General features: G+C 35.8%; 1 protein-coding gene across 2 annotated transcripts in view; it reads right to left on the reverse strand.

Moving 5' to 3' along the window:
* Positions 1 to 1590: 1590 nt before the first annotated feature.
* The window catches only part of Gosr1 (golgi SNAP receptor complex member 1), a 45639-nt gene continuing 19621 nt past the window's right edge, over positions 1591 to 27608 (reverse strand). For both annotated transcript variants that reach the window (XM_005402652.2, XM_005402651.2), the window contains exons 7-9: positions 11159 to 11188; positions 7109 to 7191; positions 1591 to 3505 (exon numbers count right to left, since the gene is read on the reverse strand). In XM_005402652.2, coding sequence (XP_005402709.1) covers positions 3381 to 3505; positions 7109 to 7191; positions 11159 to 11188 — 238 coding nt within the window. In that variant the 3' untranslated portion in view covers positions 1591 to 3380. The remainder of the gene's footprint in view (positions 3506 to 7108; positions 7192 to 11158; positions 11189 to 27608) is intronic.

The following is a 27608-nucleotide window of genomic DNA, read 5'->3' on the forward strand; positions in this document are numbered from 1 at the left end:
CTGTAATTTAAGTAGAATCCATTTGTTATCATTGCCACAAAACTCAGAGTAATATTGAACATGGCCATGTATCCCCAACAACTTGATATGACAAGTGAGAAAGCTCAAATCAATTTCCAAAACCATGTCTGGCTAATGACAAAACATGAGGTACTGGAAATGCAAAGGGCTAGACCAGTTCCTACAGGTCATTTTTATCAGGTTAAAATCAAACAGTGAAAGAGAAAATAGTGAGAATGCAAGTAAATTCCACAGAGACCCCAAGTCACTGCATCAAAAGGCCCAATAAGTACCCTTTTCTAGTCAGAGGTATTCATATCCAATACGAAAGAGCTACAGGAAATGCTATTTGGGTCCACAAAAAGTGCCCTCAAGATGTCTCCTTTCATCGTTTGTCTCCTTTCTTAAGAGATTTATTCCCACACCTGATTTCAATATCAGGCAGTGTGAAAAAAGACATTCTCTTTGCATAAAGATAAATCTTACACAAAGGACAGAGGAACAGTAGGGAAAGTCCTTTTTAACATCAGAAAAATAAAAGGTGAGCAATGCAGGTTACAGGGAGTCCTTCAACATCATTAACATACTGTGATAATAAAGAATATGCAGATTGCCAGGAAGGGTAACTTACGGCTCTTGGCTATCTGGGCTTGAACTTGAGTAATAAACATTTCTGCTAAGGTCGTCAGTACACATTAGAACAAAACCTTAGAAATATGCCATTTGCAGCCAGGCATGGTAGTACAAGTAGGTAGTCCCAGCTACACGAAAGGCTGAGGCAGAAAGATATTTGAGGCCAGCCTGGGCAACTTAATGAGATGCCATCTGACAACAACAACGACATGGAAAACGTTTGGATGCTGTATTCACATTTTTTAGTGAAATGGACAGTTCTGAGTAGTTACTAAAGAGATTCAAAAAGGAAAGACTTATTATGTAAGACAACGGCTAAAGGAATATAACTTCTCTGAGAAGCAGCATTTCATGGGGACCAGAAACAGAAAATTCCTCTGACCTCTGGGCTCAGCCCTGAAGTTCCTGGCTCTGATTGGCTTTGACAAGTAACTAACTGTTGGCTTGTGAACCTAGCAACTGGTCTGTAAGAAAGACAGCAAAAAGGAGAAAAACATCAATATGATTTTTTAAGAAGTTAAATGGCATAAAACTGAAACTCAGATCAATAATCACAGGATCCAAAGAAGCCCCTTCCATCAAAGGGCAGATCTCCATCTTCTTTCTGCAAGGGGAAGGGAGGAGCACTCTCTTAATCATCTCCTACTCTCTAGCTGTGGGGTGGGGCGGGCTGGGGATGATACCTCACTATGGGTAAGAGTACTGGGAGGTGAGTCAGACCTATCTGACACCGACATTTACACCAAGCCTTTTCAACTTCCTTGGAAGAACTGGTTTCTTTATTTTCATCAAGAAAATAACCAACATAATTCTATTATTTCACATGAGCACAGACCTCCTGGAGAGGGTTATCAGCCACCGACACTGTTTCTTTGCTTGGCTATAGCAAGCTAGATAACTCTCACAATATCAGCTTTAATGAACAAACCAAGTAATCAGACCAGTAAAAAAGACTGGTAGAATAATTAAATAAATAACTTTATTTATGATAAATTCAGATTTTATAAATGCCAACTATATAGCAACCAAAGTCCCATAAATTCTAGCTGAGGCACAACCACCAATCAAAGGCCTTTGAAAAATCAAAGATAATAGTATCAGGGGAGAGAAGTTTTGTTCTCTCAAAAGACAATTCAATAAATGAACTTACTTCTCTGATCCTTTAAGGTTCACACAGGGAAAACTTTCTTTTAAGGGGATTTCTAAGTAATAAAATGATCATCAACCCATATTTAGAAGAATAAACCCCACAGTTAAGAAAAATATATCAAATGCCCTTCACACCCAGAATGTAATAAAACTTTGACACTAGGATGACAAACTGCTCCATCCCAGACTAGTGTTAGTCTACCCATCATGTAGCATACCGAGTCCAAGTTCAACAGCATTTCCACACCATGCTGTAGTGGAGAACTTATCCTTTTATTCCCTGTGGCAGTCTGAGGCCAGTCCTATAAATACCTTCATCAACTCCAGTGAACAGCTGCAGCTTTTTCTTTTGGTGAGGAGTGTAGATGTCTTTAAAATACCTGGTGTTTCAGTAATACAAGTAATAAATTTTCAATAACAGAAATGGTTAAACTTGAAAAAACTATGGGGGTAGTTTAAAATTTTGTTACCATCCAGGGATGGTAATAGGAGACAGGTGCACACAGACATAGATTGTCATAGGCACCTTCATCCATTCTCTGGATGTTTGGAAAAGTTTAACAGATTTGGAATGCACAGATTTCCACAGAACACCGATCATCTACAGTGGTTCTCAAACTTTTGCTCCAAAGCTGCGGAGCATTTACAAATGGAATTATCTGGATAGTGACCCCTCCCTGTCTTTTTACATGTGACTTGACTAGAATCTCACTGAAAACTGAGCAGTCACGACCCTTAGTAACCAGTGCTAATCCTGACATGATGAAGAACCACTGGGTGCACGGATGGACACCGGCTGTAAATTTTTTTTGCGTGTGTCATGGTAGAACTTAGATTTCATCATCCTATCACAGCAAATATTAATCCAACGGAATAAAAAACATCCAATGACTGGTTCCTTAAAAAAAAAAAAGGCCTGTCCTTGATATTTCCCCAGCAATACAGTTAACCCCAATGCACCTGTCATTTTAAGAAAGAAAAGAAAAAGACAAAAAATCTTTTTTGCAGTGTTCTCTTAAACTTAACCATGCTGAATTGAAGATGGCCTAAAGAATTTGTGAAAAATGGAATTTTCCTTGACTACCAAAAGATTTGGGAACACCAAGTAGAAATCTATCAAGCTTATCTAGAAAGGACTTGTGATTTTTCATCATGGGGGTTAAATAAAAGGACAAGAATTATTTTTATTCACAACCCAATCTGGTGGCTGAAAGTAAAAGAGTCTTTGGATAGTACAGAGAAACCTGGTATTCTGAAGAGTCCAGCTCTCTAAACCTGGCTTGTCATCAGGCTTCAACACTGTCACTGAAGCACAGAAACTCTTGTTTTTGATTGCTTTACTTACCTCCTAAGGAGACAAAAGCAATTGAAGCCTTTTTTTGTTTTTAAACTAAAAAGAGGAAAATGTGTGTTACAAAAGATAGCACAAAAAAACTGGCTTCAGCTCAATCCATGTTACTGAGCCATCACTATCAGTTTTGAATTCACCTGGCTGGTCAGGCAAATTTTCAGGACAGTCAAATTCTCCTTCCTTCTTTTCCTTACACCAGATCAGGGTGTGAAAGTGAAGGTTGTCAAGAGTTCCTGGAGAGGCCCCGTCAATGGAAAGCATACAGCAGCAACAGGATGGTACAGATACCAATCACACCACCTAGGATGAGTGAGTCTCGCCGTTTCCTAAGGTTGATCCTCTGGATTAGGCTGTTCACAGCAGGAAAACGATCTTTGGGAAATCTTTATTAAGGTCATTTTGAAAGAAATCTCTTCAGTGAGAGGTCACAGGAATTATAAAAATAGCAACGGGTATAGTCCAGAAACAGTAAGTGATGGAAAGAAATAAGAAGAAAATGACACTGAGGAAGTCTCTGGAAAACACCCATTCCAAAACTGGGACAAACTCGTCTCCCAGTCTTGTGTGTAGTACACAAAGAATAGTGATGAGATTGAAAAAAAATTAATAGAGGAGAAAATACTGATGACAGCATCGATGTGTTGAGAGATTTCTGTCAAGTTTCAGATCAGGGTGGGATGTCAGGATTAGCACTGGTTACTAAGGCGGGGGTGACTGCTCAGTTTTCAGTGAGATTCTAGTCAACAAGTCACACGGTCAGGAAGGCACAGGACAGCCAGCTCCTATCTTGCTCCCCGACCCTTTTTTCCCCTTTCCTTCTTCTCCTACTCTCCTCCCCTAGCTCCCCCTGTTTTTTCCCTACCTTCTCTCAGAAGACAAGGGATTTCTGCTCAAGGGTTTTGAGGAAAACCTGATCCTCTCCCCATAGAGAAAAACTCTTGGATTGAGTTAATTTGGAACCAACTCTAAGGTCTACATACTCAGGTACTGGTGAATTATTTAAAATTTTACATTTACTTTGCAGAAGGAGGTAGGATACAGTGGGAAAGTAGGTTAAAATTTTCTAGCTATCCTACTAGGGAGACAGGGGAAAAAAAGCAAAGATAGGAAAAATTCCATTTTAGGGGTATTATAACCATCATTAACTACATTTTGGCCAGGTATATAGCTCAGAGGCACAGCGCCTGCCTGGCAAGCGGAAGGTCCTCAGTCTTATTCCTGCACCAAAACCTAACTACATTTTACTTTGTATTTTAATGTATCTTTATACTCTTTCTTGTTTGTACATTATAGATTCCTTTGTATGTCTGGCAATCATTTTGGAAAATAGACCTGCAGGTATTTCATTTCTGAAATTAGACCTTGCAGGTTAACAAAAAAAAAAATCAAGTTCAGGAAAACCAATGGTAAAACCCCCAAGAATAATGCCTGAGAATCTTCATTGCATTTTTCTGTAACAAAATGCAGACCAGGGACATTTACTTATATGCTTATATTTTCTACATATTGTAGGATCATGTCTTCTAATCTTGAATATTCCCCATGCTTAGAATACATGCTGCACACATTAATGTAGTTTTTGAATTAATTAATTTAAAAAACAGGAGCAATAGCATAGTTCTAAAAATGTGGAACAAAAAGCAAGTACTGATGTAAGAGACAAAAATTCTTACAAGGTAAAAAACCACACATAGAGAAAATGCTTAATCTTTTCTTGCTTAGTAAGAGAAGAGTTTATATAAATTTTTGGTATCAGGAAATCCCACTTACGGTGGATATATTTTTGTCTGGTTCACTTTTATAGAACCACCGTTCTTTCTTTCTATAATAATCTAGTTCAGTAGTTGAAATAGGATGGGGTGGCTCTTCCTCTCCATTTCCAGTAGTATACACACAAAGGACTGCTCAATAAGAATGTTCTACCCCTTGACTAGTGACTGGGTGGGGCAACCACAATCCTCTTTCAGATTTTTGTGACAGCTGTAAGAAAGAACACCCCTTTCGTTTTGTTTTGTTTTTGGCACTGGGAATCAAACTCACGACCTTGCGCTTGCCAGGCGGGAACAGTGCTGCTGAGCTATATCCCTGGCCCAAACACCCTTTTCTCTTCCCACAGCGTTCTGAGCTAGTGTCATAGCCATCTCACTTATCCTGGGGAAAAACTCTGCTTGAGAGTAAAGTTAGCAGTGGAAAGTTGAGATAAGAGAAAAGGCAGAATCCTGACAATAAAATATGAGCCACTCAATCCAGTCATGCCTTAAGCCAAATTCCACTTTTACAGTTACATGAAAATTAATTCTCTCCTTGTCTCATTTAAGTCAATATAAATTAGGTTTCTGTTACTATCTCTCTATGGAGTCCTAACACTTATTTTGTTTGATTTTTTTGAACACTCATTCTTTTGGAATGACTATAAATTCCCAAGTGGCTAATCTGTACCAGGTACCATGCTGGGCTCTGGAATACTTCCTTGCCTTGACACCTTAGTAACCAGTCTTTTTTTTTTTTTTCCGGTACTGGGGATAGAACTCACGACCTTGTGCTTGCCAGGCAGGCACTTATGCCACTGAGCTATATCCCCAGCCTCCCAACACCCTGTCTTAAAACCTTAAAAAAATTTGGGGCTGGGCATTATAGAACATACATATAATCCCAGCACTCTGGAAGTCTCAGGCAGGAGGATCGAAGTTCAAACCCACTCTGGGCCAAGACGGGTGCGGGGAGCCTGGGAATGTAGCTCAGTGTTCTCCGTACTCAATCCCTAGAATACAAAGAGGAAGGGAGAGAAAGGGAGGTCGAGAAGGAGGGAGGAAAAAGGACAGCCAGCTAGAGTGAGAGACAGGGAAAGGGAGACACTGACAACAGATACGTCCAATTCACAGTAAAGGACATGCAGAACAGTGGGGACAAATTCTAATGCACAATTTGTCAATCAGTATTTTAAATGACCCAGCTAAATAATCTCCACTTCTATTTCAAAGTTTTGATGGTTTCACAAAATATAAACTCTTACACTGTATTCACTAAATAGCCTTTGTTCTTGCCTGATTTTACAGGAACTTAAAATCTGAACCTCTCTTGCTGTGGAACTGGCCCTCGCCACCTTTATTAGCCTAATTCTTCATTTGCAAAACAACAATAATTTCCACATCCTCTGTTTCATGGTAATGATAAAGTGGCATATTGCACAGAACAGTGCTCTGTAAGCTGCACAGCACTATACAATATGTGGCTTTGCACTAGGCAACAAGGCAAGAAAAAAAAAAAGATTGGAAAATACCAATAAACTCCAGGATATACTTTTCCTTAGGCAAAGTAGGAATCAAACTAAAAGTAGCCTTAAATTATCTAGGATCAGAAGATACTCAACTTTTGAAAATTATAGGTCCTTCTTCACAGTAGTTGCAGAGGAAAGCATTTTTCCCTAAAAGGCTCATCTTCCTAAAGAGTAAATAAATAATCAGAATGGCCCGCTTATTAGTTTTCTTGCTGGGCCTCTTAGAAGTACTACTAATCTTAATCTGAATTGGGAAACTGAAAGGCTAAAAGATCACAACAAACAGTGAATCTAACCAGGAATTCACCTTGAGCTTCTCATCTATGTATAAGGCTTCTTCCTTTGTGCCTCCTTCTAAGTATTTGCCGCTAACTTGTTCTCCAAACTGGAAAAATAGACAGAACATAATTTGTGATGTTCAGGTAGGACAATATACAGTGAAAATCTAATATGGATTTAGAACTATTAAGGGTAGAATAATTTTAAAACGCACCCTGAGATCTAGTGGTATTAAATCTCCAATGTGCAGTCTTCCAGAAACGGTACTAAACAGCATGAGCTTTCACAATGTAAGTATTCGTACGTAATTACTGAGGGGCTTCACTGCAATTGATGCTCAGTACCTGTACCCCAACAACATAATAGATGCACACATACCACACACCCCAACATAGATTTCAAATTTTTAAAAAGGATACTGGCCAAAGTGTTCATTTTGCTGTGAATTGACTTCAATATTCCTCTCTGTGAAGTCATATTTTCTTTTGTTGCCATAGCAATGCTTCAAGAGGGGAAAAAAGAGAAACAAATTGGTACCTGAGATTATTTTGCACACAGCATTCATCATACCTCTAAAACTACTGCATGCGACATCATTTTTAAAAGCACCAAAATCACTTTCCAAGACGTTTTTCTCATTGCTCTTTTTCTGAATGACCTCATTGCTACTCAACAATATCTGTTTGTATAAATCAGTAGGCCATTTTCTATGTTTTCTTTAAAATAACAAATAAGACATTATCATAGAAAGCACACACTACAAACTTAAGCCAAGGACACACCTACTAAAATATCCTTAATCAGAAAAAATTGTTGAGAGGGAAGCAGAGAATTATAACCATAAAAAGAACCCAAAGTATATATTTATACATAACCAGTTCTCAATTTATGAGCAAATTGTTTCAAAATTTTACTTAAGAATCAATAGCAGATAGCAAACTTGGGGGTACACAAGAGGTATTACACTGTTTTTCTTTTCTTCTCTTTTTTTTTTTTTTTTGAGACAGTTTCACTATGTAGTGCAGGCTGGCTTTGAACTCACTACGTAGCCCAGGCTGGGCTCAAACTCTCAGCCATCCTCTTGCCTCAGCCTCTGGAGTGCTGGGATTACAGGTATGCACCACCACATCCGGCTTACACTGGGTTTTAAGCCAGCTAACAAAGATCATAGATTTTTTAAACATGACTAAGACAGGGGAAAAAACACTCTGTAGAATACAATCTTTTCATTTGACTACTTCAATGTTCTGTTAAAAGAATGTGACTACTACTTATTTGGTATTGCTGTATCACCTTAGACATTAGAATCCTAGTGGGTATCTATTTTGATATGTAACACATAGGGGAATGCTTTTAGATACTGACATTATGAAAAGCTATAGACAATGGAATCCTGAGGAATTCAGAATTCAGAGGAATTCTGAAAATATCTGAAACATTAGGAAAAAAAAAGCAAGCAATACAGATTGAGATTCTGGGAAGATGGTGGTTATAGCATAAATTCTTGATCTCATCTCTGACCCATTTTTCTTCATGAAGTAACACTAGAACAAAAGCAGACATGCCGGGGAAAGTCCATCTGAAACCCCAAGTTCCCTTGAGATCTCCTGGGAAGAGAGCCAGGTGGACGGCTACACTTTCTCAAGTGAGGAGAGAACCAAGGGAAGGATGGCAGGGGAAGTCAGATTTTTCTTCAAGTCTTGAGCAAAGACCCAGGTTTCCTCACTTCTTAAGGAACTCAGACAGTGAAAGACTATGAATCTACATGTATAGGACCTGTAGTCCCTACAGCTAGGAAAGGTCTGCTACTCATAGATTTATAGGCAAAGAACTTACAGTCTAGCAGCTGGTGGGATGCTCAGCCCCTACGGAGAACTGCTGGGTTATTCACTGCTTGAATCTCTACTAGTGTGGCCACTCTGAGAGCCATGAACACATTTTTGGATAGGCAAAACCTCAAAGAATAAACCACCACCTATCTAATAGAAGTGAGATGCTAGGGGAGTACTCTAAATAAATGGTAAATGGGTTAAAACTTTAATTTCTCCCCTCACCCCCTTTTTTTTGAGACAAGGTCTTGCTATGTAGTTCAGACTGGCCTTTGATTTACTATGTAGCCCAGGTTGGCCTCAAACTCATAGCAATTCTCCTGCCTCAGCTTCTTGAGTGTTGGGATTACAGGTGTGCACCACCACACCTGGCTTAAAACTTTAATTTCAAGATCTGAGCAGGCAAGAAGAAATAATAGTGTGTAAGGCAATACAAGGATATTGAAACATTCTAGAATAGTAGAACAATAAGAACAATAGATACACCAAAAAGCACCCCACACGTCTGTGACTTCAGGGAAAAAACTGGATCTGTGAAAGATATCTCCAAGAAGGGCCAGAGGGACGTCTGTGGGCTTCTGGTCAAGGGGATGATTAGGTCAAAGAAGTCTGCGACAGAATTCTATGCATCTGAACCTCTCTTGCTGTGGAACTGGCCCTCGCCACCTTTATTAGCCTAATTCTTCATCTGCAAAACAACAATAATTTCCACATCCTCTGTTTCATGGTAATGATAAAGTGGCATATTGCACAGAACAGTGCTCTGTAAGCTGCACAGCACTATACAATATGTGGCTTTGCACTAGGCAACTTAAACTCTACTAATGGGGATAAAGAATCTGCTGGAGGTCTTGGTGGCCAGTTCTTTGCAAAAGAGCAGAGAATTGATGAAGAGCCACGCCAAGTCTCAAAGACCCCAGAAATCCAGGCTGCCACACGGGAACTAACCAAAACAATGATGAAGGCTGAGGTCAGAGAAGAGATACCAAAGGACGCTTCTAAAAGCATAAATGATCAGCAAGAAATGAAATAAGCAGCAGAAATGGAAACCGACAAAATTATACTTGAAATTACAGCAGGGGCCTTGGGCAAAGCAACTCTATTTAAAAATAGGTGCTATGGTCTTGTATAAGACAATGTAATTCAAACTTAGGTTGGATAACCTGAGCCAATCTTTGAACCATATATATATGCCTCTGTTTTTTAAACCATCTCCTGTGTACTTCAGCTCACAAGTGGGTGGAAATTAAAAAATAATTTCCGCAAAGCACTTTGTACTCCTTGGAGAATGGACATTATCATCATACATTAAGTTATTACCTTGTTGAATATGCATGATTTCCAGTACCACATAAAGTATATCTAGACATATTTCCCCATCTCATCCCATCATTTGAAGTTGAGCTAAGTGAAATATAGGCTATTACTTCAAGGGTCAGATACTTAGAGGCAAAATACAAGCTCCAAATAATATATAATGCTTTTAAAACGATAAATCATTGATGTGCTTACCGGAACTTAAACTTTCTTACTTGTTCTGTGAGCTAGACTCACACTTATTTTTTCAACAACAAACAATACTAGTTATACAGCTAAAGCTAAAAGATTTATAAATATTAAGTTAGCTTTTTAAAACTCAGGTTTCATTTTTTTAAATTAATTTTATTGGTACACTTTAATATACATAATAATGACATTTGTCATATAGAATTTGTACCTGTACATGATACATATCTTGATTCTTCTTTATTCCCCCAACCTCCTCCCCTCCATTCAGCTCCTCTTCCCTTCCTTATTTACAAAAGCTTTGTTTCTATTTCCTTCCTTCTATTCTTTATTTTTCCCCTTCCCCCTCAAGAGTTAGTTGTTTTAAATAAATTGATGTCAAACCCTATATTCAGTTGTATAATATTTAAAGTCTCCAAAAAGAATTTGACATATGAAATATGCAGAAATAATTACTAAATTTAAACTCTACCTTCTCTGTAATTATAACTAGACTTATATTCAAGAAAATTTCACTTGTGATACTTATCATATTTTGAAACAAAAGATAATTTAAAATGAAAAGACCAACTATGATGTTGTCCAACCAGAAAAGTAACAGTAGCAGTGATTCAATGGTTCTCAAGTGTTCCTGTCCTTTAAGGTACCCCAAATTTTTATACCTGTTTTAGAGGCAGGCTTGCCCTAGAAAATCAGACAAGGGTTATCAACTCATGTTTAAGACTGTTTCCAATTTAAAAAATGACAATAAAAAGATTGAGTATAAATTAAATAAATAGTATGAATTAACTGGAAAAATTAACCTACATAAAACAGCCTAGGGGCAGGGATATAGCTCAGCGGCACAAGTGCCTGCCTGGCAAGCGCGAAGGTCCTGAGTTCGATTCCTGGTACAAAAAAAACCAAAAAACAAAAAACAGCCCAATTCCAATAACTATAGAAATAAATGTTTGGGGCTTTAAATGTCTCCTATAAGGAAAAGTCACAGTAAAAATATATTACCATCTAATGAAATTCTCATCTTTAAAGAGAATGACTTGATTTTCACTCTAATGCAAAGGATTAAATCGATCTGTTCATTAATGTACATGCAAACAAATACCAACAAAGTAAAACAAAAAAAATCACTCCTACCTTATTGTTTCTTCTATCAGACGATCTGAGCTGCAAATAAAAAGAAAATTCAAGTCCTGAACACAAACTTGTATTTAATTTTTCTATATTTATAGATAAGATTTTCAGCCACTTATATACACAAAATACCTAATTTCTGAAGGCATTTGGAGAAAACCCTGGACTCTGAAATTAATTTATCCATAAACTATATAATTTACATTTTACTTACTCACACAGTAATATGAAAACAGGGAGTAACTAGCCCAAGAGTCACATGGTTATTAGGCAGAGCCAGGATTCAAATTCAAACAGCTTGACAGGAAATACTTCAAAGAATCAATAACTGGGATCTCATCTTACTGAAAAGTTTTTGCACATCAAAACAAACCACCAACAGAGTAAAAAGAAAACCCACAAATTGGGAAAAAATTTTAGCCAACTGCCCCTCAGACAAAGGACTTAGCTATCTAGAACATATAAAGAATTAAAAAAAAAAAATCAGACCCCCTAAATTCAAAGACCCAATCCAAAAATGGGCATCTGAGATGAATACACACTTCTCAGATGAAGAAATACTAATGGCAAATAAATATATGAAAAAATATTCAACATCATTAGTCATTCAAGAAATGCAAATTAAAACAACAATGAGATTCCCTTCCACCCCAGAAAGTATGGCTATTATCAAGAAGTCAACCAATGACAAATGCTGGAGAGGCTGTGGGGAAAAAGGAACCCTTCTCCACTGCTGCTGGTGGGAGTGTAGATTGGTGATACCACGGTGGAAATCAGTTTGGAGATTCCTCACATAACTAGGATTAGAAGTCCCACTTAACCCAGCTATTCCCCTTTTGGGTATTTTCCCAAAAGAATTAAAAACATTATACCACAATGATATATGTGCACCCATGTTTATAGCAGCATAATTTGTCATGGCTACATCTTGGAAACAATCTAAATGTCCATCAACTGAGGAATGGATAAAAAAGATGTGATATTTTTATACAATAGAGTATTACTCAGCTATAAAAAAAAGATAAACTCGGGACTTTTATAGGTATATAGATGCAACTAGAGACCACACTCACAAGTGAAATAAATTGGACCCACATGTGTAAATATCATATTGTCTCCCTAGTGTAAGAACCTGAAAGAGTAAATAAAACCCAAAACGTACAATAGATAATATGAAAGGGAAAGAAACTGCTCAAAGGAAGGAACAACTGGGATGAGGGAAAGAAGAAAAAGAAAGAAGGAAGGCTATGTGTATATATGTATAACTAGGATAACTGTACTGCTGACGTCTGGTGGTTTATTGAAAGGAACAGTTAAATACTTAAAGTTTTGATCAATTTTGCATGCTTATATCTGGTAATCTCAGCAACTGATTTGAAGACAATATGCAATAGAACAACCACTGGTGAATTCCTACCATCTTGTCTAGTGAAACTCTGTACTGTCTCTAATGTTTTTTAATAATTATTTTTTTATTCTCTTTAATGGTTTGAACAATCTTCCATTCCTACATCTGGTAATCTGAGCAACGTAGTTGAAGATAACTATATGTAATATAACCACCACTGTTAATTCCTATCATTTGGTTTTGAAAACCTGTATCATTTTTAATGTTCTTGCTTTGTTTTTTTTTCCGGTACCAGGAATCAAACTCACGACATTGAGCTTGCCAGGCAGGCGCTGTGCCACTGAGCTAAATCCCCAGCCCCTTCTTGCTTTGTTGTTTGTGTCTGTGATGTCGGTATTTTGCTACTGTTCTTTTTTTACTACTCTCTTTAAAACAAAAACAAAAACAAAAAACCAAAAAAACCAAACAGCTTGACTGCAGTCTGAATTGGCTCTTATTGTTTCAATAAATGACAATTCTCATTTTTTCTCTTTCTCCATAATCGGTCCCTGTCTCCCCTTACCCTTTTCCAGACTGATTCAGCAAGAATCACTAACAGACCCTGCTAATAGGATGAAAAGATACATTACAAACTGGTAGAAAATATTTGCAAACCACATACTTAACAAAGGATTAGTAACCTAGAATACTATCTATGGTTTAAAAAAACCAACCAACAAACAAAAAAACCTGAGACAACAATCCAACTAGAAAATGAGCAAAAAATATGAAGACACAGCTCACTGAAGAGGACAGGCAGACAGCAAATAAGCACATGTAAAGATGTTCACTATCACTAGCCATTAGAGATGAAAATTAAAACCACAGTGACACATCACTACACACCTATTAGGATGGCTGAAATAAAACATTAAGTGTCAACACCAAATGGAGCTGGTGAGGAAATGGAGAAACTCCTATCTTACTAGTGAGAACAGAAAATGGTACACAGCCACTTTGGAAAACACTTTTACCGTTTAGAAACTAGTTCAAAAAAACAAACCCTAAACTTGCAACCACCATATGACTCAACCATCACATTCCTGAGCATTTACTTGAGAAATAAAAACTTCTGTTCACAAAAACCCTGTACACAGATATTTATAGCAACTTTATAAATGAGAAAACACCCTCAAAAAACAAAGCCAGCAAGTAATCTAGATATCCTTCAATGAGTAATTAAGTAAACTATAGTATATCCACGCCATGAAATACTGTTTACTAATAAAAAGAATGAGTCATTAATAAATGCAACACCTGAAAGGGTCTCCAGAGAATTATACTGAGCGGTGAAAAAGGTCAATTTTACTACTCCAAAGGCTTAAGCAGGAGTTTGAGGTTAGCTAGCACAACAAAGTGAGACCCTATTTCAAACAAATTGACCAAGCCACCCACCAACCAAAAGCCAATCTTAAAACGTTATATATTGTGTGATTCCACACACATATAATGGTCTTGAAATGATAAAATACAGACATGAGACTAGATTGGTGGTTATCAGGTGCTTACGTGCAGGGTAAAAGGTGGAAGGGGAGTGGCTATATCTATAAAAGGGCAAAATGAGAGATCCTTGTGAAAACAGAAATGCTCTGTATCATGATTATATTAGTGTCAATGTCCTGGTTGTGATACTGTGTCATAACTGTGCAAGATGTTACCAAGGGGATAAACTGGTAAACAATACACAGAATTTCCCTGTGTTGTTTCTTAGAACTACACACACATCTATAATTAACTCAAAAGAAGTTCAAAAATGAAAGTGTTGAGCAATGTACCAACTGACAACCGTAACAAAAACCCAACACCAATTTAGACTGAACAGAAAGCTACACACCTTAAGTAGCATGCAATTATGAAGCAGCATTTAGAAAACCAAAGAACTACTCTGTGACAATACAATTCTATCTAACTCAATCAGTCTGCCTGGAAAGAAACAGAAAAACACAAAGCCAAAGCATTTTACACAAATCGCCAGAAAGCCAACAGATACACTTCATTATTACAATTACCTGCTTTCTACAAAACCTGAAGATACAACAGCATTTCATCTGCCTTTATTTTCAACTGTAAAATCAGAACTGAAGTTCAGTAAATAGTTAATAAACTAGCCTATCTACTATACGGTGGTTAGAAAATAAACTATTTTGTATTCAAAGACAATGTTCTTGAGCAGTGAAGTTGAAATGGTCATTAAGGAACAGCTTTCTATGTTGCTTCATAAAAAAGAAATTCTGTGATGTTCTTGTAGCACACAAATACAACCCTTGTTTTACATAATGAGTACTTTCCTTAAGAGGTACGTTTTCTGCAAGTGACATTTTCACCAATTTAAAGAATGTTTTCAACATAACAAAGCAATTCTATAGTTACATGAATTTAATACAAAAAGCCTCGGGGCTGGGGATTTAGCTCAGCGGCAAAAGCGCCTGCCTGGCAAGCGCAAGGTCGTGAGTTTGGTTCCCGGTACCGGAGAAAAACCAAAAAAAAAAAAAAAACAAAAAAAACAAAAAGCCTCATAAAGCAAATACTCTTCATTTTTGTATAAAATCAGATTTTCTTTTTTGTTTTTTTTTTCTTATACCGGGAATCGAACTCATGACCTTGCGCTTGCCAGGCAGGCACTGTGCCACTGAGCTAAATCCCCAGCCCCTAAAATCAGATTTTCATATAGTAGATTTCCTTAAAAGGACATGTTGAAATACACCACCTTATAAATTTTTTTTTTTTTTTTGGTTTTTCTCCGGTACCGGGAACCGAACTCATGACCTTACGCTTGCCAGGCAGGCGCTTTTGCCCCTGAGCTAAATCCCCAGCCCCTCACCACCTTATAAATTTGACATCGACTATCCTCAGATTATGGTATTTTACAGCAACATCTAACTGTAGTCAGAGAAAGCACAGTGTTTGCTGAATTCACCTGAAAAGGAAAATAACCCAAGGAAAACTAAAATTATAATCCCAAATATCCTACTCTACAGAGGAAGAGGATTTCCCTCCTTTTAAATTCACTTACATATTAGTCACCTTTCTTTTAGTCCTAAAACAGATTGTAAGGCACATTTCAAAATAAAACATACATGAATACTGAGTTATACTTGAGACTACATCTTCCATTTTATAGGAAGAAGATACGGTAAGTCACACATAAGTATTTCACAGACACACTCCACCAGTCATCCTTCACTTATACAGAGGCATAGAGAGAGGAAAGCCAATGATTTAAAATTCTTCCCGAACTACCTAAGTCTCTAAATTCTTATTCATTTAGCTAAAACCAAACAAAGTGAATAAAAACCATTCACAAAGAGTATCCCGAACACTGTGGATATAAATCAACACTGTAGGTCCATAAAGATGGCATAACATAATACAAATTGAATTTGAAACTGCTTTCTTTTGGGATATAACATATATAATCAAGTGGAATTATTTATATAACATATACAATCAAGTGGAATTATTTCTTACGCAAGTGCTTCATAACAGACAAAAAACATTCCAGAAGGTCATCTGGAGCCTGTAATTAAGCAACAAGTTTCTGTTTCTCTCAAGATTAATTTAAACTAGCCGAAACAATGAACTAAACGTCATCACAAATTATACTGAGGAATCACTGAAGCTATATTGAAATAATTCTTTTAAAAATTTCAAGAGAAAAAAATGTGATTTCACATACATATTTAAAGCAATTTAAACCAATAAAATGTAAGAACTTGGTAAACATCAGGTAACAAGATCTTCTTTTAAATGAGCAGGTGACTAATAAATGAATAAGAAAACAAACAAGCTTGTGCATAATAAATAAAATTTAAAAATCAATCCGTTGGGGCTGGGGATATAGCCCAGCAGCACAAGCACCTGACTGGAAAGGGCAAGGTCCTGAGTTCGATTCCTAGTACCAAAAAAACAAAATCCTTTGGTAAGCTACAATAACTGATAATATCACCAACAACCAATGAGATCATCAAACATTGTAGGGATGCAGTCTTATTTACTGTTAATCTCCCCTTCCCACTGTCTCTCTTATTTATTTCAATATAAATATCTCTTATAACTGTTAACTGAACCAGTTAAACTGTAGTAGAATAGATTTATGCTATTTTAGTCCTCAGAGACTTTTAATTTACAAATAACATTTGGAAAGCATAGAAAAGCAAAGATTAAAGCAGAAACTATAACTTTTCTTTCACTTATATTAATATTGTGGCATATTTCTTACACTGTGTATAAAGGAAGGAGTATCTCTACTTGTTTTTTTTTCATGATTTGGCACAAACTGTTTGAAAATCACATGAAGTTACCTACTGACAAAATGTTAAGCGCCTAACAGACAGAATTATTGAAAGAGAAACAAAAAGTAAAGAAAAGGTAAATCATTAGCTGGGAGTTTTATTTCTGCCTTCCTGGTACTGGAGAAATGAACCCTGGGAGCACTGAACTACTCCTACCCCATCTTTTAAAAAAAATTTGAGACAGGATTTTGCTGAATTGCTCAGGTTGAGCTAAACTGCTGGCCTTGGACTTATGATCCTGTTTCAGCCTCCTGAGTAGCTGGGATTACAAGCACGTTCCCCAAGCCCAGCTTTTCTTTTCTTCTTTCTTTCTTTCTCTTCCCTCCCTCCCTTCCAGGCTTATTTTTAAAGAACAGTTGAGGTTTATATTCATCAGAAAGTACAGGATTCCCACATACCCTTTCTCCTCACCTATTATTACATCTTGAATTAATGTGGAACATTTGTCACAACTGATGAGCCAACACTGGTATATTATTAACCAAAGGCCACAATTTACATTGGTGTTCACTTTTTGCATTGTACAGGTCTATGGGTTTTATGGGATATATGGGATACATGACTGCACAATGTCGTACACTCGTTGTTACAGAACCATACCGGATAGTTTATTGGCCTAAATATCTTTTGTCCTTCACACATACTTATTTTTTCCTCCTCTTTCCATCCTGAATCTCTTGCAATAGCCAATCTTTCTATTGTCTCTATAGCTGTGCTTTATCCAGAATGTCATACAGAAGTAGTTGGAATTACACAGTATGTGAGCTTTTCAGGCTTCTGTTAGATATTTAAAGTTCTTCAGAATCTCTTTTTTGGGCTTGGTAGTTTATTTCTGAACAATATTCCACTGTATGGGCATACCACAGTTTGTTTATTCATTCAATTACTGAAAGACGTTTGCTTCCTTCCAATTTTTGGCAATTATGAATAAAACATTCATATGCAAGTTTTTATAAGTTCCCAACCAATTTAATAACAAGGAGCATGACAGCTGAAATGTACAAAAAGACTACATACAGCTTTGTAAGAAAATGTCAAATTATCTTCTAAAAATATACCATTTTGCATTCCCACACCAGAGTTCCCATTTCTTTACATCCTCAACAGCATTTAGCTGGTCAGTTTTGGATGTTAGGCATTCTAAGAGATGTGTAGTAATTCCTTAAGGACACAGATATTAAGTATCTTTTCATATGCTTTTTTTTTTTTTTTTTTTTTGAGACAGGGTCTCGCTATGTAGTTCAGGCTGGCCTTGAACTCACTATGATGCCCAACCTGTCTTCCAGTTCATGGCAATCCTCCTGACTCAGCTTCCCAAATGCTGGGATCACAGGCATGTGCCACCATGCCCAGTTTTTCATATGCTTAATTTACCATTGGTATATCTTTTTTTAATGAGGTGCCTGTTCAGATCTTTTGTTCACATTTTTAACTGTTGAGTACTGAGAATTATTTTGTTCTGAAGACCTTTTTTTACATGCATTTTCACCTTGAATATGACTTGTTCTTCATTTTGCATATTTTTGGCACAGGCAAATTTTAAATTTTAATCATAATTTTAATGAAGTCCATCTTGTCAGGAATAGTGTTTCTAGTGTTGGAACTAAAAACTCATTGCCAAACCCATCACCGAGGTTTTTCTCCTATAAGACTTAAAAATTTGTTTTGTGTTTTACATTTACATTTATTTTACATAAGTCTATGATCTATTTTGAGCTAATTTTTGGGAAAGGTGAGGTCAGTGTCTACTTTTATTTTTTCACATGTGTATGTCCAGTTCTAATACCAAGTGTTGAACAGATTATTTTTTTCTCCACTGAACTGACTTTACTCCTTTGTTAAAGATCAGTTGACTTTGCATCGGCCTATTTCTGGTGTCTCTTTCTGTCCCACTGACCTATTTATTTTTTCACCAATGCCACATTCTCTTGATTATATACAACAGGATGTCAACTATAAATGCAAATTAAGTTTTTGGGTTTTTTTTCCCCTTTCAAAGTATTTTAACCAAACATTTGTTGTATGAAAAGTTAAGAAGTCAACAAACTGGTGTAACTATAGCAAAAACAGAAAACTTAAGAGAATGTGGGGATAACAGTTTCCACTTACTGATCATTAGATCAGTGGTCTAAAAGGTCTGAAAATCCTGAAAATTACCTGAATAAAGATTCTATGAAATATTAAAAGTATTTTTTAATCTGTTTCTGAAACTTAAAAATTCCTTTGTGTCAATCATCACTGACCCATCTAGCCTATATAAACAAAAATGGAACTATGTTTTTTCTTTACATCTCAGAACCTGGGTCTAGCCAATGCTTACACACTGGGCTATATGCACTCACCTGAAGGAATTGTCATGTAAGGCTCAGAAGAGATAATGAAAACACAAGCAAATATGTGAAGCCTCTAGATCATGAGTGTTCAAACTTTTAGTTTCCCTGGACTGCACTGAGTCAAGAAGAAATTGTCTTGGGCCACATATAAAATAGCTAGTTAATATATATAAGTAACAAAACTTTGTATTTATTTATTTATTTATTTATTTATTTATTTATTGGTTTTTTTGAGATAGAGTCTCACTATGCAGTTCAGGTTGACCTTGAACTCACTACGTAGCCTAGGCTGGCCTTAACTTAAGATGATCCTCCTGCCTCAGCTTCCCAAGTGCTGGTGTTATAAGCGTATGCCACCATGCCTGGGTGCTCCTTTATTTTTAATATTTTAACTTATTAAATTATTTTATGAAGTAATATAAGCCCAGGTTTAATAATTAAACAAGACAACTTACATGTCCACTTAATAACAATAACAATAAATGCTTGTCTTTACAGGTACATGCACTTGCAGGTACACTGAAATACTATCGGTAATTGGTACATGTTATTCACCAAGTCACACGAGAACATGTAATGTTCCAAACACACAAGCTTTGATTCCACTGATTGTGTGGCAGGCATATAAGGTGGAGTTAGTGTGCTCTCTAACACACTGCACGGCATTCTGTTGTTGCCTATGCAAACTGCATTTAAGCACTGCACATGTGAGTGTTCATATATTTCAGGGTTTATGGTTACTAATATTACAAGTTCTCCTCTAATATTACAATAGTCTCCTTAGGGTAAGGTTCTACAAAGTAACAAAGAATATGTGTGTGTGTGTGTGTGTGTGTGTGTGTGTGTGTGTGTGTGTAAATTATTTCATGGTGGTTACCAAGTAAATACAATTACAAGTAGTAAATGTGAATTGTAAATATTGCTGTCCAGATGGCTTACTCAGTAGCCAGGTGACTTCCTCAGCACCAGTTCCATACATACAACAATTAAGTTTATAACTGAACAAAACTATATATCACGAACCATTAAGATTCATGAATAGTTGAGAAAACTCATGTCAAATCACTGAATGCCAGGAGTCTACTAGTATGTTATTCCATTCAGATATATCTTACCGTTATTTAAATGGAATCATATAATATTTATTAAACAATCTACATACAACTATACAAAAACTTCTGAGATAAAACTACTGCTTATAAAGGCCACTAAATTATGATCATAGGTCTTACATTTTTCAAATATGGTCATGGTCTGTTAATACAACTAGAATTTCATTTCAAGAGGGCTACTCTAGTATCAAAAGTATTTGAAATTTTGTTTATGAAATCTAAACTGTGAGAGAATGCATAGAAGTTTATAATCCCTTTCTCTTTTAGTATTTACTTTTTAAAATCTTATAGCACTTATATTCTGCTTATACAGAATGCCTCAAAGTATGAAAAGCCCTTCCACATGTGTTATCTCAGCAATCCTGTGAAGTAGCTATCCCTGAGGAGCAGTACAGTACTACAGAAGCAAGACAACCAGAGAACCTGGGCTTGCATCCCAGCTTCTATTAGCTGTGTGACCTCAGGGAAAGCTGGCTGAAATTTTGAAAACAAAAAGTGAATCTTTTTTTTTTTGTAGTACTGAGGACTGAACCCAGGTGTTCATGTAGGTAACATCTCTAGTCACCTCCAGCCCTTTAATTTTTAAATTTGAGATAGGTCTCGTTAAGTTGCCCAGGCTGGGTTCAAACTTGTGATTCTCTTGCCCAACATCCCAGAGTGTAGGAATTACAGGCATGTGCCATCACACGTGGCTAAATTCTTACATTTTTAGAGTGCTTTTAACTTACACAGGGGGATAGCTACCATTCTACTTTGAAGAGGAAAAAAAAAAGGTCAAGTCACTTGCTTTTCAGAGAGGTGAAAAGCAACTGCTCTTTGAATGCTCAGTAATATTATGCCTTGCTGATTCTTTAGTATAATGAAAATAAAATTTTAAAGCAAGGAGGCGGTATGATGTGAGACAAATATGGAAATGGGTTAAGAAAGGTATGTTTAGTAAGAGCTATACTATTAAATAGTTATGAGACCCTGACCTACATTTTCTCTGAATCTTGTTTCCTCGTCTGTAAATGAGAGAGATACTTACCGAAGACTTTTATCATATGTAAGAATTTAAATTCTAAGAAGGAATTTCATGGGGAATTCATTTTGTAGAGCAAAAATAATTGGTTACATTGATAATAGCCCCTTTTCCAGATCAGATTTTATATCTACAAAAACACCTTTTAAGCTGGTCATAGTGATGCATGTCTGTAATCCCAGTACTTGGGAGGCTGAGGCAGGAGGACTGCTGTGAGTTCAAGGCCAGTCTTGACTACATAGTGAGTTTAAGGCCAGCCTGAACTACATAGTGAGACCTTGTCTCAAACACACACACACACATGCACAAACACATCTTGTATAAAGAACATATTCAAAAAATATTGAGGGGTTGAGCTCAGTGGTAGAACACTTGTCTGGCATACCCTCGGCCCTAGGTTCAATGCCCAATATCACACAACGAACAAAAAATACTTGGAGAATAAATGAATGAAGTTTCTATATTGGGGCACACATGTACACTTATACCTCTGTTCACATGCATTTACTTATCCAACAAATAGATATGAGTGTCTAAGATTTAATATGAATCTGAGCCCCAACAATGGCCAATAATTAAGTCATCCCTTTATGAAGTTTATATTCAAGGAAGTCAGATTCTATAAAAGCTAAAAAGAACAAATCATTACAGATTGTCAGAAATGCTTTAAGTAAAACAAAGAAAGATGCTTTCTTAAAGAATAATAAGGGAAGACCTACTTCAGATAAAAGTTACCAAAGGATCCTTAGGAGGTGACAAGTGAGCTTAGGCCATAAACATGTCCATAAATAAACTATATGGAAAATCAAGAGAAGAGTATCCTAAATAGATAAAACAAAGTCTAAGTGCATAAGGCTGGAGGTGAAAGGACTCAATGTCTTTGTGAAAAGAAACGAGAGGCCAGTATGGCTGGTACCTACTAGGCAAAAGGAGGGAGAGCGTGGAGGAAGCAGTGGAAAGAAAGTGATGAAATTAAAGATTTAGGAGTAGGTCAATCATGTATTCCCTACAGGCCCATAAAAAATTTTACAATTCATTGGCGGAATAGAAGGAGGAAGGGAATATTAAAGCTCATTTCAATAAATCTATATTGAAAAAAATATTTGCTTCATCATGCTATTTCTAAATCTATGGTTTGGAGTACAGAAGAGAGTATAGTAAATACAAACTGACACAAATTGCCTAATAATTTCCCTGGAGCCCTGAACATGTCACACTCTCTTCTGATAATGCTCTTTCCAAGTCCTTTGGCCACATGGATGGATTTGTGATTTTGGCTGAACCAGTTACAGTAAGCCATCTTGATCCAGGGATAAATCCAATCCAACTCATGATGCTTTACCTATAAAAGAAACTAAATTTATAATTTAAAAATGCTGCCATAAAGAAAACTTCTGGGATGAATTTATTAGTATATTCTAACACATATGTAAAGATCAAATAACATCAAGCTTGGACAAACTCAGAAAACAGAAAGGAGTACACTTCCCAATTTATTTACTGGAGTCAACATTACCTTTATAATAAGATCAGATGAAAACAAGAATAGAAAACTACAGATATTTCTCATAAGAATAATACAAAAATCCTGAACAAATAAATCCAGCCATATATATAAAGGATAATAAATACCATAACTAACTGGAGTTTATTCCAGGAATTCATAATCGGTTGAATGTTTGAAAATAATCAATGAAATTTACCATATTGCTGCAATGCAGGAGAAAAACAATTGATCTCAACAGATGCAAAAAATAAATAAATAAAAGTAAAAAATTTCAACCCCATTTATGACAAAAACTTTTAGTAAGCGAGAACCTGGAAACAATCATCTCCATAGCAATAAACATACCCAAGCACCCAGATACTCATTTTTGATTATCATCGTCTAATAAAAAGAACTGAGACCTCTTGGAGAAGTATTTGATTCCAGAGCAGAGGCAGGTAAAATATAAAAGGAGCCAAAAACATTTCATGATGCCACAAAGTAAGGGAAACACTCAAAGGAATGAGGCATGTCAAATGATAGGAGTTCCCAATGTTGAAATATGGAATGATTTGAACAACGAATAATTATAGTGCTGAATTAAAATCCACAGTATGTATGAGTCTGTGCTGACATAAATAATTAAATAAGTAAAATAAATGATGGAGAAGACACAGCTCTTCAATTGAGATAGAAAACCACCACTAAGTAAACACCACAATAATAACTGTAGAGCTTATAATTCAGTAATGGATGCTAAAATTAGTAGGAAAAGTTTAAGGAGAAATATTTTCATAGTCTCCAAATATCTTCCCTTGTATTTTTTTGAGATGTAGACTTATGTTGCCCAGGCTGGCCATGAACTTCTGACCTTTCTGTCTCAGTCTCTTGAGTAGAATCCCTATATTTATTAACTACAATGGGAAAGATATTTTACAATGGAGAAAATTCTCAAACCTTAGTTTAACCAAGCAACCTAGGCTATCATTAATAGTAATAAGACATATAGACATGTTATACATTTTCACATAATGCTCCAGCATTATGGATATAGCATCATTTGGGAGGTTTTCTTTCCAAAATTGCATAAGGTCACCTCCACAACACTTCAGAATGTATATATCAGTATTTTGTAAAATGTCTCTCAATTTGGGATTGTTTCATGTTTCCTCGTGACAAATCAAAGTTAGGCCATTTTCACAAACCAGAGGAGACTGAGTAAGTCTCCTCTAAACTAAATGCAATATGGGTTCCTGGAACATAAAATAAGGACGTAAATGGAAAAACTGATGCTCAAATAAAGTTTGTATTTTAGTTAATAATATCATACCATTACTTTGTTAATGGGTTATATAATACTAGGGTAATATAAGACTAAGAAAGCTAATTTGTCCTATTTTACTGAAAGTTCTGTTGCTCTTTTATGTTTTTAATCTTGAAATAATTTTAGACTCACAGAAAAACTGTACAACTAGTTCAGATTATTCTCATGTGCTCTCTGCCTAGCTTTTTAGATTAACTATTTCTTTCTTATGCTTCTTTTAGCTGGCTGTTTAAGTTTTCTATGATAGAAACATATTCCTTACACTTAAAAATTTTTTTGTCTGAAAATTTTTACAGTACCTCTCTTCTTCACATGAATTTAAGAAAAAATCACAGGTTTCAAAGACTGGGTACAAAAATAAAGCAAAAATAATTCATGACTTTGATACTGATTGTATGTTGAAACGATAATTTTTTGGATGTACTGAATTAAGCAAAATTAAGAAAAGCATCATCACAGGGCTGGGAGTACAGCTCAATGATAGAGTGCTTAACCAGCATGTGTGAGGCCTTGGGTTTGAAATCCAACAGAAAATTAAATAATATATCAGAGTTAGGGCATTGGAAAGTATTTATATATATGTTAATAATGAGACTATAAACTAGAAAATCTGATAGTATTATATCGAAAGCTTTAAAATGAATGTATTTTTTATTTTTGTGATTCTAATTTTAAGAATTTATCATAAAATAACTAGGGATATATGCTAAGACCTTATTATGTAGAATAGTAAAAACTGAAAATAAAAGGTCAACACTAGGGAAATAGTTACATGAATTATGGTTTATCTGAATTATGGAATATATGTACTGTATTTTAAAAAACAAAAAAAAATTACTGGGCATTTTGGCACGTACTTGTAATCCCAGTAATCAGGAAGCTGAGGGAGAGGATCATGGGCTCAAGGCCAGCCTGGGGATTGTAGGGAGTTCAAGCCAAGCCTGGACTACATGCCAAGACTCTATCTCAGAAAAACTCCAAATACGTAAGTAAATAATAACCGACTAAACATTATCAAATAACATGGGAAAAGACTCACAATCTACTGATAAGTTAAAAATGGTATTCTGTGCTAATAAGTCATTTAAATTTTTTGGATTATTGAACTATTCATACTTTCTAAAATGGGCACTATAATGATCACCTAAAATTTCTGTACATAAAAAAATTATTCCAAAAAATTCTTGCCAATTCTTCCTCAAAGCATTGAGCAAGTAAAATACAACACTGAAAAACCAGAGAACACTTTTCATGTTATTTTGTAAACATATTAGCCCATGATTTTGTGTCATCTTATTACCTTGCGTTTATAATTTATTTTAAAAAGACAGATTTTAATTTTTAAATGCTATTTAGAAGTTCCATGTTCTAATATCAAGAACAATAATTGAACCCTTATTTTTAGTCTTAATAATTCCTCTAATTTTATTAGAACTTCACATCCATTAAACGTCATCCTGCCTCAGTTCTTCTTTGTATAGAACGAGCACACACAAACTTTTTCACAGGAATGTTCGAATATCAGTATTTAAAAAAACTCAGATAATGTAAAACTAAGACTGTACTATAATCAATCAAAACAAAATAAAACAACAGACACTATAAGACAAAACAACAAAATACCTCCAAAAACTTCTAACTCCCCAAAGCATAGGGCACAGATGAAGAAGAAATCAAAAGCAAAAAAGTTAAATTATACAAAGTGATAAAAGAGGAGTGAAAAACCAAAACAAAGCAAAAATTAGATGGGTAATGTTTTTGGTGAGCACAAAGACAATAAAATAAAATAGATAATATTTTATTAATAAACAAAATGATCAGAGCTTAGAGAAGACACTAATAAAAATCTGAGCCAAACAAAATGAAAGAATTAGCAAAGAATTAGTCCATGAGAAGTCCCAAACAGAAATTCAAGAAATAGAAAATTCTCTTGAGAGTAAAAGCAGCAGAAATGACCAATATGAGGACAGAATGTCAGAACTAGATGACATGACTGATGTAGGTGACCATATCCTCAGAAATGCCTTAAAAACAACAAGAGAATATGAAATGCATTCAACAGCTGCTAGATGATGCAAAGAACACTAAGATTAAATGGATCAGGGAAAAATCAGAAGACACCATAAAAAACCTTTTTTACAGAAATAACAGTAGAAAACTTTCTAAGTGTGGGGAAAGAATTTAACATACATATAAGCAAAGAATGCAGAATCCCAAATACCCATGATTAGAAAGGAACTTTTCTACAATCCATCATAACCAAAATCCCAAAAGATCAAAACAAGGACAGAATCTTAAAAGCTGTTGGAGAAAAACAACAAATCACTTATAAAGATAAACCCACTAGAATTACAACAGATTTTTCAACACAAACCTTAGAATGAAGTGTTTCAAGACCTAAAAGAAAACAACTCCTAATTTATCCTGCAAAACTATCTTTTGAAAGAGATGAAGAAACAAGATCTTTCCAGGACAAAGAGCACCCTAAGAAATTGATGATCACAAAATGAGTGCTCCAAAACATTCTCAAGGAGGGGCTGGGGATTTAGCTCAGCGGCAAAAGCGCCTGCCTGGCAAGCGCAAGGTCGTGAGTTCGGTTCCCGGTACCGGAGAAAAACCAAAAAAAAAAAAACAAAAAACAACAAAACATTCTCAAGGATATCCCAGAAAGGGATAATGAAGTCAACAATGTCAAAAAGTATAATAGAATTAATACACTAGGTAGGGTGAGGAATTAGGCATTTTGGGGGATAGAGGGTCAACACTGACAATAATAAATGAATACTGTTCAGTAATAACTCAGTGTGAACGGCTGGAACTCCCCACTTAAAAGATACAGATCCACTGATTGCATCAAAAAGAAAACTGGATAGTATGTTGTATACAAGAAACACATTTCATCCATAAAGAAATTCCTAAGACTAAAAGTCAAAGAATGAAAAACAATATTCCAGGCCAGGGATATAGCTCAGTGGCATAAGCACTTGCCTGGCAAGCCCAAGGTCCTGAGTTCTAGTCTCGGTACCAAAAAAAAAAAAAAAAGAAAAAAGAAAAAAAGAAAAACACGCAATGAGAATCCCCCCCCAAAAAAGAAAAACATGCAATGAGAATTCCCCCCCCCAAAAAAGAAAAACATGCAATGAGAATCCCAAAACAAACAAGAATAACAACCCTATTTTTCAGACAAAGTGTTCTTCAAACCAAAACTGATCAGAAGGGGCAAAGAAGGTCACTACATATTGGTTAAGGAACAATTCAACATGAAGAGATAATAATTCAACACAAAGAGATAATAATAAGAAATATCAAGAGTTGAATCACATTTTTGAGCAAATGGACTTAATATATATCTACAGTGTTCAACCCAACAACAGAATATACCTTCTCAGCAGTGCATGGAACTTTAAAAAAAAAAAAAAACAGACCACATAGTAACCCATCAAACATTCTTAAATAAAATACAAAATAACTAAAGTTATTCTATGCATATTATCAGAT

The sequence above is a fragment of the Chinchilla lanigera genome, unplaced genomic scaffold (genome assembly GCF_000276665.1).
Source record: "Chinchilla lanigera isolate Chin_1 unplaced genomic scaffold, ChiLan1.0 scaffold00080, whole genome shotgun sequence".
Taxonomy (NCBI): Eukaryota; Metazoa; Chordata; class Mammalia; order Rodentia; family Chinchillidae; genus Chinchilla; species Chinchilla lanigera.